General features: G+C 37.3%; 1 protein-coding gene across 1 annotated transcript in view; it reads right to left on the bottom strand.

The window, feature by feature from the left end:
- Positions 1-15,039, bottom strand: part of c5 (complement component 5) — a 126,793-nt gene that overhangs the window by 105,883 nt on the left and 5,871 nt on the right. Inside the window, exons 3-7 of the mRNA XM_060841096.1 lie at positions 11,784-11,946; positions 10,874-10,944; positions 10,496-10,587; positions 8,501-8,583; positions 5,240-5,330 (exon numbers count right to left, since the gene is read on the bottom strand). Coding sequence (XP_060697079.1) covers positions 5,240-5,330; positions 8,501-8,583; positions 10,496-10,587; positions 10,874-10,944; positions 11,784-11,946 — 500 coding nt within the window. The remainder of the gene's footprint in view (positions 1-5,239; positions 5,331-8,500; positions 8,584-10,495; positions 10,588-10,873; positions 10,945-11,783; positions 11,947-15,039) is intronic.

Consider the following 15,039-nt stretch of genomic DNA (forward strand, 5'->3'; position numbering starts at 1 on the left):
ATAAAACTCCATTTGCCACCTCTCAGCCCAGCTCTGCATCCTATTTATGTCTCTCTGCAACCTACTACATCCTTTGTCACTATCCACAACTCCACCGACCTTAGTGTCATCGCAAATTTACTAACCCATCCTTGTAAGCCCTCATCCAGGTCATTTATAAAAATGATGAACAGCAGTGGACCCAACACCGATCCTTGCGGTACGCCGCTTGTAACTGGACACCAAAATGAACATGTTCCATCAACTACAACCCTCTGTTTTCTTTCAGCAAGCCAATTACTGATCAAAACTGCTATGTCTCCCACAATCCCATTCCTCCGCATTTTGTATTATAGCCTACTGTGGGGAACCTTATCGAATGCCTTGCTGAAATCCATATACACCACATCAACCAGTTTACTCTCATCTACCTGTTTGGTCACTTTGTCAAAAAAGTCAATAAGATTCGTTAGGCATGACCTACCCTTCACAAAACCGTGTTCACTGTCCATGATCAGATTATTCTTTTCTAGATGGTTTTAAATCCTATCTCTTATAACCTTTTCCAACACTTTACCAACAACTGAAGTGAGACTCACTGGTCTGTAATTACCAGGGTTGTCTTTACTACCCTTTTTGAACAAGGGAACCACATTTGCTATCCTCCAGTCCTCAGGCACTATTCCTGTAGACAATGATGGTTTGACGATCAATGCCAAAGGCTCAGCAATCTCTTCCCTTGCTTCCCAGAAGATCCTAGGGTAGATCCCATCTTGACCAGGGGACTTGTCTATTTTCACACTCTGCAATATTTCTAATACCTCTTCTTTGTGAGCCTCAATCTCTTCTAGTCTAGATGCAAGTATCTCTGTATCTTCCTGCCAACATTTTCATTTTCTATAGTGAACACTGTCGAAAAATAGTTATTTAGTGCTTCTCCTATCTCCTCTGACTCCACACACAACTTCCCACTACTATCCTTGATTGGCCCTCATTTAACTCTCATCATTCTTTTTATTCCTGACATACCTATGGAAAGCCTTAGGGTTAACCCTGATCTTATCCGCCAAGAACTTCTCATGTCTCCTCCTGGCTCTTCTGAGCTCTCTTTTTAGGTCGTTCCTGACTTCCTTGTAATGCTCAAGCACCCTAACTGAGTTTTCACATTTTGTCCTAACATAAGCCTTCTTCTTCTTCTTGACCAGGGATTCCACTTCCTTCGTAAACCACGGCTCACGCATTCTATATCTTCCTCCCTGCCTGACAGGTACATACTTATCTAAGACACACAGGAGCTTTTCCTTGAATAAGCTCCACATTTTTAATGTGCTCATCTCCTGCAGTTTCCTTCACCATTCTACACTTCCGAAATCTTTCCTAATTGCATCATAATTTCCCTTCCCCCCGCTGTAACTCTTGCTCGGTGGAGTACACCTATTCCTTTCCATCACTAAAGTAAACCTGACAGAATTGTGATCACTGTCTCCAAAGTACTCACCTACTTCCAAATCTAATACCTGGCCAGGCTTGTTACCCAGTACTAAATCTAATGTGGCTTCGTTCCTTGTAGGCCTGTCTACATACTGTGTCAGGAAGCCCTCCTGCACACGCTGGCCAAAAACTGACCCATTTATAGTACTCATACTGTAGTGATCCCAGTCAATATTTGGATAGTTGAAGTCCCCCATGACAACTACCCTGCCTCTTTCACTCCTATCGAGAATCATCTTTGCTATCCTTTCCTCTACATCTCTGGGACTATTCGGAGGCCTATAGAAAACTCCCAGCATGGTGACTTCTCCTTTCCGGTTTCTAACCTCAGCCCATACTACCTCAGTTGACGAGTCCCCAAACATCCTTTCTGCAACTATAATATTGTCCCTGATCAACAATGCCACACCTCCCCCTCTTTTACCATCTTCTCTGTTCTTACTGAAACATCTGAATCCCGGAACCTGCAACAGCCATTCCTGTCCCTGATCTATCCATGTCTCCATAATGGCCACAACATCGAAGTCCCAGGTACTAACCCACGCTGCCAGTTCACCCACTTTATTTCGGATCTCCTCGCATTGAAGTACACACACTTCAAACCAGGTTTTTGCTTGCCAATGTCAGATACTTGATTTTGGACTGAAATTGCAAATGACATTCATGCAATTTACAAACAATGATGACCTTCAACAAGAAAGAACATAACCATTACCACTTGATATTCAAAGGCATTGCTATTGCCAAATCACTCATCATCAACATCTTGAGAGTTACCAATCATCGCACACTGAAATAGACCAGCCATATACATACTGTGACAACAAGTCAGTAGCTGGACATACTGTGGCAAGTAAAAACCCATCCAACAAGGCATAAGTCAAGAGTATGATGGAATACTTTCTACTTGCCTGATGAGTACAGCTCCAACAACCATCAAGGAGCTTGAAATCACAGAAGACAAAGCAGCCTTTTTGACTGGCACCACATCCACAGACATTGATTCCCTCCACCACTGACACACAGTAGTAACAGTATACACATACCATCTACAAGATGCACTGCGGATATTAACTAAAGCTCCTTAGGCAGCACCTTGCAAACACACCACCACCACCATCTAGAAGGACAAGAGCAGCAGATTAACAGGAACACCACCAACTCCAAGTTCCCCTCCAAGCCACTCACCATTCTGCCTTGGAAATACACTGTTATTACTTCACTGTCACTGGGTCAAAATCTTGTAATTCTCTCCCTAACAGCATTGGGAGCATACCTACACTGAACAGACTGCGACAGTTCAAGTTTCTGAAGAGTAAATAAATGTTGATACAGCCAGCAAAGTCTACATCCACTGAATAAATAAAAAAGAATGTCAGATGTTGCAATATAAGCTCCAGCTTTGATACGGCATCTGCACAAATACCTTTGAATTAGTTTGCTTTTGCAGATATCTTTGAGTGTGTGGGTTGGACATAACTTTAACTAAAATCAAAGCTGATGTGCTATGACAGCAGAGCTGAAGTAATACTTGGCTATAAATCCCATTATACATGACATCTACATTTGTAATTGATGAATATCAAATGATCTATTATTCCACATGCCACACTTGCTGTAATTATCCAGCATTTTCTGTTTTTATTTGATTGCTGAATCACTGGTTAAATGTATTGACTCAAAGGATTCTCCCATTTGACTCTTTGGCCTGTGTACAATTAATCCTCCTGAGGCAGTCACACTGTGTGCTTCTACAACATCTGACGGAAAGATAAAATAAGTTAACTAGCATTTCTAAGAGTGATTATCACCCAGGTTCCCCTGCTGGAAAGTGTGAGCTTCTGGATATTACACAGAGCAGGATCTGCCTAGCCATGGTGGAAGTGAATACTGCATTGTTTTCATTGGAAATTCTGATCTCCCTGCATACAACTTAGAATGGCACAAATGAAAACCAAGTACTAAGCCTGAAAATGCATTGATTATCATATATGATGTTACAATAATAGACCACAGCCCCAGATTACTTACTGACATACTGAACTACACTGTACAATGTCGGGAAAGCCAGACAGGTTCAGAAGGAGGAGATAGTGAGGGGGTGAATACCCATCTCAGCAGAAATCCATCTCCTGTGAATTGTGTCCCAAGCTGCAGAAATGCTAATATAACATTTGAAAAATATACAAAAAAGGGTTAAAAACCAGCTGTGTCCCCTGGTCTGTGTGAGTTAGTGGATTGATGTGCTAGTGTGGACCAGGGTGCTATGAAAGTCACGTCTTAACAGCAATTGTTAAACACCTCTCAAGTGCAGGTAAAAAAAAATTAGCTCTCATTATCTTGCTCTGAGTCCTGGAGACTTTGCAAACCAATGAAGTTAACGTTGCAAAGAAAATAATACAAATGCCTGTCAGATAACTTCAGAATCAAAAATTTTTAAATCTTCTGTTTTACTGACAACATCAACATTACTGATATCATCCAACTTAATAGATGGAGTATTCCACCATCTCTGCATCATAGAACCTAGAGTCTGATTCGTGTATCTTTTTAACTCTTCTATTTTTTTCTCAATTCACATTTCAAATCTGTGTGCATGCTTGTCGTATTTTATTATCTTTAACCATGTTTAGTAACTAATCTACTCACACTCTCTTCAGCTCAAGAATGCCTGCTGAATTTGGCTCCTTTAAATATAGAAATAAGATTAAATCAAGAAAAGGTATCCACAGGGGAAGGGATCCTTTTTAAATTAATCTTCAACTGAGAGAGACTTGAATTAAGAAGTGATGAAAGTTCACCTCTCCTTGCCCAGGAATGTAAAGGACTTGTAATGAATTGGGGACCAATTATAATAGCAAGTCTGCTCATGAAAAATACCACCATGTCTTGGTAAAAATGTTGTTCAGCAACAGAAATAATTTTTTTGTGGCCTCAGTAATGCAATTAAAATACTAAAGAATTATTTAATAATATAACTACCTTTGGAGAAAAAAATACTTATTTCGTGTTATGAGGTTTAATGAAGTTTCTAAAACGTTGGGGTTTGGCTCAGGTGCAGAAAAGTTGAGAATCCTTGCAATAACATCACCTTCTTATGAAATACTTGGATTTTCATCTGATAAAATTGTACTGCAATTATCAATATAATGTAGTGAAACTCATTCCTAAAAACAGAACACCTGTTTTGTAGCAACACATTACTGTAATGGCCACTACAAAAACTAACTTATCCTTATGAATATGCAATCATTTTTCTTTTCTTAATCACAATTTAGTATTTTTTAATATTTATAAAAGTAGTTTGAAAATTATTTTTGAGTTACTATATCTCCAGAGGGAAACATGAGTAAAACACATTAATACACAAAAATGATCATACTGGAGCTCCACGTTCAGGTATACCAGACTGCACGCCACTCACTGGTTTTACTGGTTTAACTTTCTGGTTCAAAACAAATTTACAATCTAACTGAATAATTCACATGTAAATAGGTTTAAAATCACATTTTGCAGTCACAAGTTCCAATTCAAAACCATTTTTACACAATAGTTACTACTACATATGTATTACATGAAATAGATTCATGACAACATATTAACAGCATCATTAGCAAAGAATTATCATGTTCTTCATATGAGTCTGTCTCAGTTTCTAGAATTTTTGAAGTGCTATAACTACCTTAAATAATTGATTAGTTTACATAAAAGTTATCAATTAAATTAAATATAATTATAAAGGACAGAGAAAACACCAATCAATAATTACCTTGCTGTTATAGTTATTGTAAATCGTTCAAATTCTTTAAATGAAATGTAGTTTTTTTCTGGTTTGATAGCAATCTGAAAGGTGGGTAACACTGAAAAAATATAAATTTTCTGTCAAAACATGTTCTGGTTGGATTACATACTCCTTCAACCATTAACTCCTTTTACTTGTTTATTGATATTTCTAGCTATTTGGTTGATTAGGTTGGACTTTAGATTGTTTCTTTAAGCATCGTTTAATGTTGTAAATATGATTTATAATTTAGTAGATTAACATTAATTAGAATTAAGAACTATCCTAACTTTGGTAAAATTTTGACAAATATACACTTTATTTCTGTTCTTAAATGGCACAATTCAATTTAAAATAAGAATCAAAATATTTAATTTACTTTAAATCTTTGGACCGATCACTAATCAACTTAATTATTGCTTGCACACAATCAAACTCTTATTGGTTTCCTTAAATTTTCCCTTTATTCAACATAATAATTCAACAATATGCCCTGCTCAACATAAAGCAATTATTTTCAGTACCCTTGATTTTACAATGAAGATATTGGTTAGAATGTCAATGTTCATCATTAGATGTCTTTCCTGCACATGCATAACCACAAACTGCTCTTGAGATCACTTCCATCATATTCAAACTTCCCTTTGTTTTGTTTTGGAAAGCTGACTGTAGTCCCAATTCATCCTATAAATATTCTTTCCCTTTGATTTCACACTGTCATTTGTGTGCCAATCAGTGAAATGTTTACCCCTGTTTGACTCATTAACTGCTTTTGCTGACTGTGTCTCTTGCTGTGCTAAAAAAAAGCTAAACTGCAGAAAGTAGCAGTAACTCTGTGCTAAGTCTAGTGTGCACTAAGAACGCAATGTGAAGCTGACAGAGGCCAACAGCCTATAAGAAAAGATTAAGGTGAGTGAGCGCTAACAAAGCAAGCAAAGAGCCATAAGATGTGCATGTCCATGTTAGCACTAAAGCATCCTGTGTAGGTACATGAGATGCATTGTTGTCCCTGCTTGTAGAGTATCTGGCAAAAGTATGCAAAGTGTTAGGAGTCTTTCAGTTTAAAAGATAAGTGTTGAAGGCTTGAAGTGGTGTCTGAATTGATCTGGGAGCATGATGACACAGTGAGTTGGTGTTTGCTAATGTGAGATTCTGTGGGTGATACATCTCGGGAGATGGTGACCATGGACCATTTAGGCATGTTCGGCAAAAAAAACAGTTGCATAATTGCCAGAACAGGCATTTGGCAGATGTAGTAACTAAGTACACACTTTGTTCCACCAGCTGAGTTTTTTGGTGTAGGAGATAAGAATTGCAACAGGCTTTAATGAGATGCAAATGAGTGAAAATAAAATAGTCGCCACTCAAGAGTGAGATTCTGATTTTGCTATTTAAGGCTTGAAGGGAAAATCAAGAAAATTTTACTTGACCTCGAGAATATTTTAATTTTTGCCCTATCTTTTGTCCTAAACTTCCACCACACCAAGGAGGAGAAATTCTGTCCACAATTCTTCCTTAACTGAGGCAGTAAATGCTGAACCTACTCAACAGATCTCACTGAACATTGATGAATGCGAAACATTAATTTTGTTTCTCTCTCTGCAGCTGCTATCAATCTGAGTATTTCCAGCATGTCATGTTTTGATTCAGAATTCTAGCATCCACAGTACTTTTGGTCTCTTCCTTTTCAGAGTCAACTAGGGTGATGTGATGGAATTGGTGAGAGAAGTTGAGGTGATAAGCTTCACTCCAGCTGTATGTTGTAACTCTTATATAGGTCTGGATGCTACAACGTAGGAAGGATGTGAACATATTTGAGAGACCACAAAAGTGGTTTACAAGAGTGGATCCAGGCAGGAGGAACTTCATTTATGAGGACAGATTGCATAAGTTGAGATTCTTCTCCTTGGAGAGCTGAAGACCAAAAAGAGATTTGATAGAGGTTTTCAAAATCATGATTGAGCTGGATAGATCAGAAGAAACTGTTCCCACTCGAACAAGAAGAAGAGGGAGTAGATTTAAAGTAACCTGCAAAAGAGCCAAAGGTGAAGAGAGGAAAATCGTTTCTCTCAGCGAGTAGTTAGAAAATGAAATGCAACAAAGCTCAGCAAGTCTGGGCAGTATCTCTGAAGAAAAATCAAAGTTAATGTTTCGGGTCCAATGACCTTTTTTACTCGGATTTCTCTCCGCAGATGCTGCCATCCCTGCTGAGCTTTTCCAGCAACTTCTATTTTTATTTCTGATTTACAGCATCTGCAGTTCTTTTGGTTTTTATTTAGAAAATGGAATGCACAGCCTGGAAAGGTGATGGAGTTAGATTCAATCCAAGCATTCATGAGATCATTGGAAATTATTTGGATAAAAATAATATGCAAAAAACCAGGAGATGGACCATTGGTAATAATGCTCATTTCACAAGCTGGTGCAGGTACAATGGGCAAAATGGCCTACTTCTGCTTCACAGACTTCCATGACTCTGTACATTAAAGTATATTAGCTCAAAACACATTTCCTTAAAGTATTATTGACATGTCCAAACTATCATTACAGAATTATGTAATCAATTTTAACACATGCAAGAAAATTTGATCTATTTAATTCAAAATTGATGAGGAATTAATCTGCAACTATCATTATCTTATTAGTGGTTAATACCATTATTTGGTAATGAGATGTTGAATAACCCATACTCTTCGCATTAAAACTTGTTGATTTAAAAAGAAGCAATGGTTTCCCTAGTTGCTAATATTTTTGTTCCTTCACATTTTGACTTTCCTGATTAGTGAACACATTCCTCTTCAGTTTTAATATATTCTTGCTTTTATCTATTGCTAAGGATCTTTAGAAAGATTTGCCATGGGGCATTATATAATCTGACAGGAAGAATGTTTTTCTTCCAAGCAACAATCAGAGTGTAATTCAGTCAAAGAGAATGCCTTATTTTTCAATAAAATGCAATGTCAAATGAACAGGAAATATTTTCTAAGTTCTGGTAAATCCTTCTACAGGTGTAGTAACCATTCTATGATCTTATAACATCTCTCTAAATGAAATCACACTTTTCAAAGATAAAAGTTTGATGATCTCCATGAACACATAAAATGTGTATCGGTGGACTGTTATAACTTAAAGCGGTTCTTTTGTGCAAAATCAACTTTCCCGTTGAGACTTTTTTGCAAATCAAAAATAATTCAGAGAATTCATACTCATTTCACCTCGCTAATGTTAGAATTTTAAGTACTGATCTACCATATTCTTTGATCTCGAATTGTGTTGAAGTAGATGTTGAGAAGTCATTTTTGTATACAGCTTCTATTTTCCACAAACCATACCTGTAAAGAAAAATCAGTGCAAGTTAAATTCAACAGTATCCTTAATTCATCTGAGCTCTACATCAGTAGTTGTGTTTTGCAAATACATTTCAGATTATCTGTTAGACAATTATATCATGGACATACCATTTCTGCTCTGCTGCTGAGGACTAAGAAACACAAGTTTAAATTATGAGCATCAAAGAAATATATGAAATATAGACAACTTATTTTAATATAATAGTGAAAAAAAGTAGATTATTTTATCAGCATGCATTGTGGAAAAGAAAATCACAATGGAATTAAAAGCATTGACTGAATTCCCATCAGGAAATGCATAGATAGGAAAATAATAAATAATCTGATGGGTTTGGAAGGGTATTAAAATCAGGTGCATTAAAATTTCTCTTGCTCAAAATATTATTATGATCTAGATTTTTATTCAACACAAATTTAAATTATGTTGCAAATCAAATTAGCTTCTTGGTGATAAAGAGGAGAATTGTAAGTTATTTGGGTTGTCTGATAGCTCACACCATTAGGCAGGAAAATTCTAAAAAATAATAGTGAGGACATTTAAAGTGTGGGTTGGGAGGGGTAATATTGGTGGCCTGCTCAGAACCATAGTCTATTAAGTGAAAAAAAGGGAAATGAATCCCCAAACAATTTTTTTCATGTTTCTTAAATAAACAATTCAATTCAAATGTAATTTGGAGATGTACTTTTGAGGCTTCATAAGGCTCTGGTCAGACTACATGCAGAGTATTGTGAGCAATTTTTGGCCCCTTACTTCAGGAAAGATGTATTGGCCTTGGAGAGGGTCCAAAGGAGGTACACAAGAATGATCCCAGGAATGAAAAGCTTAACATATGAGGAACATTTGAGGACGCTGGGTCTGTACTCAGTGGAGTTTGAAGGGTGAGGGGGCATCTGATTGAAGCTTACAGAATATTGAACGGCCTGGACAGAGTGGACGTTGGGAAGATGTTTCCATTGGCAGGAAAGATGAGGATTCAAGGGCGCACCCTTAGAGTAAAAGGAAGACCCTTTAGAATGGAGATAAGGAGAAACTTCTTTAGCAATAGAATGGTGAATCTGTGGTATTCATTGCCAATGAAGGCTGTGGAGGCCAGGTCATTGAGTACATTTAAAACAGAGATAGATAAGATTATGATTGTCAAGAGGATCAAAGGTTAAGAAGAGAAAGTGGGAAAATGAAGTTGAAAAACCTTTCAACCATGATTGTATGGTGCAGCAGACTCGATGGGCTGATTGGCCTAATTTCTGCTCCTATGTCTTATGGTCTTTTAGTCTCAAAATTTATTTTTTCTAATTGTTCTAAAGTTATGAAAGCTAAGCAAAAGAAATCTCCAATGAGATTTACAAATGCATGGAAACAAGAACAAAAATACACACCTTCCAAATGAAGTAATTTTGCAAAGAGCAAATTAGGAATTATAGATCTTATGCAAGTTTTTCGATGCATATTTGATGTAAGTTTTTTTGGTATGTAGTAACTGCTAAATTTTTTTTGTTAAGTTGGAACTTGTTTCTGTTTATCTGGTTCAGGAATGTCACAGTGGAGAATCTTTGGCCTGTGGCATACATCAACCATTCAGATTAACTGCAGTTTCTGAGAAATCACATAAAGTTTATTCAACTTTGCACCATTAATGCAATTTTACTTCAATTGTAGTGCAGCACCTTCATCACATAGTATTCAAAGTAACAAAATTGGAATTTAAAATGTATCTGGCCCTGTAAACCATACATGCCATGGCAGAAGTGTAATTGGTCTTTCAAGTTCATATGAAAGAATCCTGAGACTTGTTTAAAATCAGCAGTTTGCTAGTAGAATTTCAAAAAAGCATAAATCTGTACCTTCTTTGTGTTTATCAAAGCACTAACCATAAAAATTTACATAACAATTTACTTAGGATTAGATGGAATCTTGAAGTCAGGTGCTGAGATTATTCCAGTAATATCTTCATATTCAGCGTAATCTACTTTTACTCCCTCTGGATCCTTATTAGCAAAACAAACAGTATTGTTTTAATTTACTTTTCTTCATAAGTATTTATTAATAACAACTTTAAAATAAAGTATTTATGAAAGAGATTTTCAACACACATGCTGCATATCAAGTGATCGTTTCTGCAATTATGCCTAAAGTTGTCAGCTTTACACTAATTTGAACGTCAGATTTCTGTTGCTGTTATGTTACATTTTGGCACAAAATCCATGATTTATAACTATAACATATTAACTGAACCTCAATATATTAGTCATTCTCTAAATTTAAGGAACTCACCTGAAAAGTGATAGCAACTGGTCTTCTGGCTGGTTTTATTTCTTCATTCAGTGAATAGATTCGAAATTTCACTATGTAAATAGAGCGATAAGTCATTTGAATGAAGCTAAAAGTAATGCAGTTTTCAAGTTTAACAGTTACTATATGCTATTTATTTTTCTTTAGTTTCAGTGACAAGATTCTTTACTCTCCCTTTTCTATGCTTATCCTAAGCTCCCTGAAATTGAGCTAGGAAAAACAATTCCAAAAATAACAGTCCACGAGGATAGCAGTCACACTGGCATTGCATCCATTGGTGACTTTCCAGAGGGAATCTTCTAAAATGTGAAAAAATTAACAACAATCTAGGTTTGTTCAATATATCATCTCAGTTGCATGACACTGTAATCTTTTGCTTTAGGTTCTGTGACTTATGGTCCTACTCCACAACTACCTGATGAAAGAGCAGTCCTCTGAAAGCTAGTGCTTCCAAATAAACCTTTTGGAGTATAATCTAGTGTTGGGTGGTTTTTAACCTTTTCCAAAGTGAGCCCACTTACTCTACATGGGGCGTCAGATCCTGTACCACTATGGACAAATATTTGACATCCTTCTTCTATATGCAACTGGAAAAATGGTGCCTCATTACCTTTTCTTTTGGGCATATTTCTCTTGCATGTAATACTATTTTATCTGCTCCCCTTGAATCTCCATCTACCTACACCCATCCAAGATAATGAACACAATATCCATCCTAAAAGGTTATTATAGAGGGGACAAAGAGGCAAGGTTATCACATATAAATCGAGGGAGGATTTTACTGTGGAAAACGAACATAATAAATTAAAGCATGAGGTTCAGTCGAGAATGTGACTTATATCTAACTGAGGGGAGAACTCTGCAGTTGGAAAATTAAGATTAAGACTCATACCTGATTGATCAGGTGTATAAACAGGTTTGTCAGTCTGGATAAAGAGTAATCCGTTATGGTAAGTCACTGGCACCTTTTCCTCTTGATTAAAGTCTGCAGAAAGTGCTCTTAAGTACACATATTGTTGTTCATTTTTCTTTCTAGGTAAATCTTTTGGTGAGATCTGTATAAAATAAAATAACGTATTTTTTAACTTTTGATAATGCATAACTAATGCTTTTGACAATTTGTATGATGTGACTGCACTTCAAAATTTGATTATTGGATTTTTCAATACTCCACATAAATGCAAGGTTCAATCATTTAAAGAGTTTAATGCATAAAGAAGTTCAGTTCCAAACTTAATTTTTCCTTCGTGATTTCAGTTTTGTATCCACAAACTTTCAGACTTATTAGGAGTCAAAAACCATGAAAAATTGAATTTTTCTGCATTTTTACCCGACAATCATTTGTTATATTTGTTTGAGTAATAGCCCACAGTTGTATAAAGGTCAATGGCTATAAACATCCTCAAATTTTAATATACTGTAGTTTGTTACTAATTAAAATATTACCTGTGAGTTATGCATCAAAACAGCACTTATGTGATTTCTGATAGTGCAGCCTTTTTCTTTTCTTCATTGACCCTTACAGCATTCAAACCACAGGCTCAGCTGATATTGGATTGTTTTTGATGAGATAATAATAAGGAATAGGCTCAATTTCAATGCCATCATGGAATTTTGATGGGAGCATCTTGTGAGCTTATCATTATGTTCACCTAACATCTGATGAGTGCAGCAAAAGCAGACAAGTCTGGAACTGAGTGCCATGCTACCTGAAAGCTCCTTATCTAGTTTAAACGTTATGGCATTGAGAAAAAGAAAGAATCTTCATGAACTCATTAAACACTGGCATGGTATACGGAATCAAAGATACATTCCACAGTTTAGGATTGTTCATGGACATGTACCTAAATGTTGTATATTCGAAATGTAGAGACAGAAGAGTTACTGAGATGAGTACCCAAAAATGAAAGCACAGCTGCAAGCTGCTACTGAAAAACGCAAATAAACAAATGAAGATATTGCTTAAGAGAAAATGGCTCCAACTGTTTCTCTGTGAGCTCTACTTCAAATTGCAGGGGATGTGAGAGACGACTGGCAATTTTTCCATGGCCTTTGGTAGTAGTAGCTATGGACTTGTTGAACAGGAACACATTAATATTCTTTATCACTTCTGGGAAGAACTTGTTTCAAAATGTATTCTCCCCTAAATCTCTTGGAAGAACAGAAAGAATACAAGACAGAAATTTTAAAAGTGCCGACAAAGGCTCACTTTCAGCCCCAAGTGAACATCACGTTTGAACAGTATATATTTAATACTAGGGAACAATGTGAAAAAGAATCCATAGATCAATACATAACACAGTTGATGCAACTTGTCAAAAACTGTGAATTTGTGCAATTCAAGTGTGAGCTAATTAGAGACAGGATAGTATCTTCTCTTGCCTGAGGTGCAGTGACCCTCTGGTTAAACCCGCCACCAATCATCTCTCTGATCAACGCTATGGTTCTCTGTCATTATGGTAACTTTTAGGTATAACTGATACAAAAGTTAAAAGTTAAAGCATACCTGAGAAAAGACAGACTTACATTTGGGAGAGCAATTGACCTTGAATCCAAAGGGTTTTTATGAATATTAAGGACAAAAGGGTAACTAGGGAGAGAATAGGGCCCCTCAAAGATCAGCAAGGCGGTTGTGTGGAGCCACAGAAAATGGGGGAGATACTAAATGAATATTTTGCATCAGTATTTACTGTGGAAAAGGATATGGAAGATATAGACTGAAGGGAAATAGATGGTGACATCTTGCAAAATGTCCAGATTACACAGGAGGAAGTGCTGGATGTCTTGAAACGTGGATAAATCGCCAGGACCTGATCAGGTGTACCCGAGAACTCTGTGGGAAGCTAGAGAAGTGATTGCTGGGCCTCTTGCTGAGATATTTGTATCATCGCTAGTCATAGGTGAAGTGCCGTAAGACTGGAGGTTGGCAAACGTGGTGCCACTGTTTAAGAAGGGTGGTAAGGACGAGCCAGGGAACTATAGACCAGTGAGCCTGACCTCGGTGGTGGGCAAGATGTTTGGAAAGAATCCTGAGGGAGAGGATGTACATGTATTTGGAAAGGCAAGGACTGTTCGGGATAGTCAACATGGCTTTGCGCGTGAGAAATCATGTCTCACAAACTTGATTGAGTTTTTTGATGAAGTAACAAAGAGCAAAGCAGTAGATGTGATCTATATGGACTTCAGTAAGGCATTCAACATGGTTCCCCATGGGAGACTGATTAGCAAGGTTAGATCTCACAGAATACAGGGAGAACTAGCCATTTGGATACAGAACTGGCTCAAAGGGAGAAGATAGAGGGTGGTGGTGAAGGGTTGTTTTTTCAGACTGGAGGCCTGTGACCAGTGCTGTGCCACAAGGATCGGTGTTGGGTCCTCTACTTTTTAACATTTACATAAATGATTTGGATGTGAGCATAAGAGGTAGTGTTAGTAAGTTTGCAGATGACGCCAAAATTGGAGGTGTAGTGGACTGCGAAGAGGGCTACCTCAGATTACAACAGGATCTTGACCAATGGGCTGAGAAGTGGCAGATGGAGTTTAATTCAGGTTGATGCCAGGTGCTGCATTTTGGGAAAGCAAATCTTAGCAGGACTTGTACACTTAATGGTAAGGTTCTAGGGAGTGTTGCTGAACAAAAAGACATTGGAGTGCAGGTTCATAGCTCCTTGAAAGTGGAGTCGCAGGTAGATAGGATAGTGAAGGCGGCGTTTGGTCTGCTTTCCTTTATTGATCAGAGTATTGAGTACAGGAGTTGGGAGGTCATTTTGTGGCTGTACAGGACATTGGTTAGGCCACTTTTGGAATATTGCATGCAATTCTGGTCTCCTTCCTATTGGAAAGATGTTGTGAAACTTAAAAGGGTTCAGAAAAGATTTCCAAGGATGTTGCCAGGGTTGGAGGATCTGAGCTACAGGGAGAGGCTGAACAGGCTGGGGCTGTTTTCCCTGGAGCATCGGAGGCTGAGGGGTGACCTTATAGAGGTTAACAAAATTATGAGGGGCATGGATAAGATAAATAGGCAAAGTCTTTTCCGTGAGGTTGGGGAGTCCAGAACTAGAGGGCATAGGTTTATAGTGAGAGGGGAAAGATATAAAAGAGACCTAAGGGGCAACTTTTTCACGCAGAGGGTGGTACGTGTATGGAAT

Source organism: Hemiscyllium ocellatum, chromosome 21, assembly GCF_020745735.1.
Source record: "Hemiscyllium ocellatum isolate sHemOce1 chromosome 21, sHemOce1.pat.X.cur, whole genome shotgun sequence".
NCBI lineage: Eukaryota > Metazoa > Chordata > Chondrichthyes > Orectolobiformes > Hemiscylliidae > Hemiscyllium > Hemiscyllium ocellatum.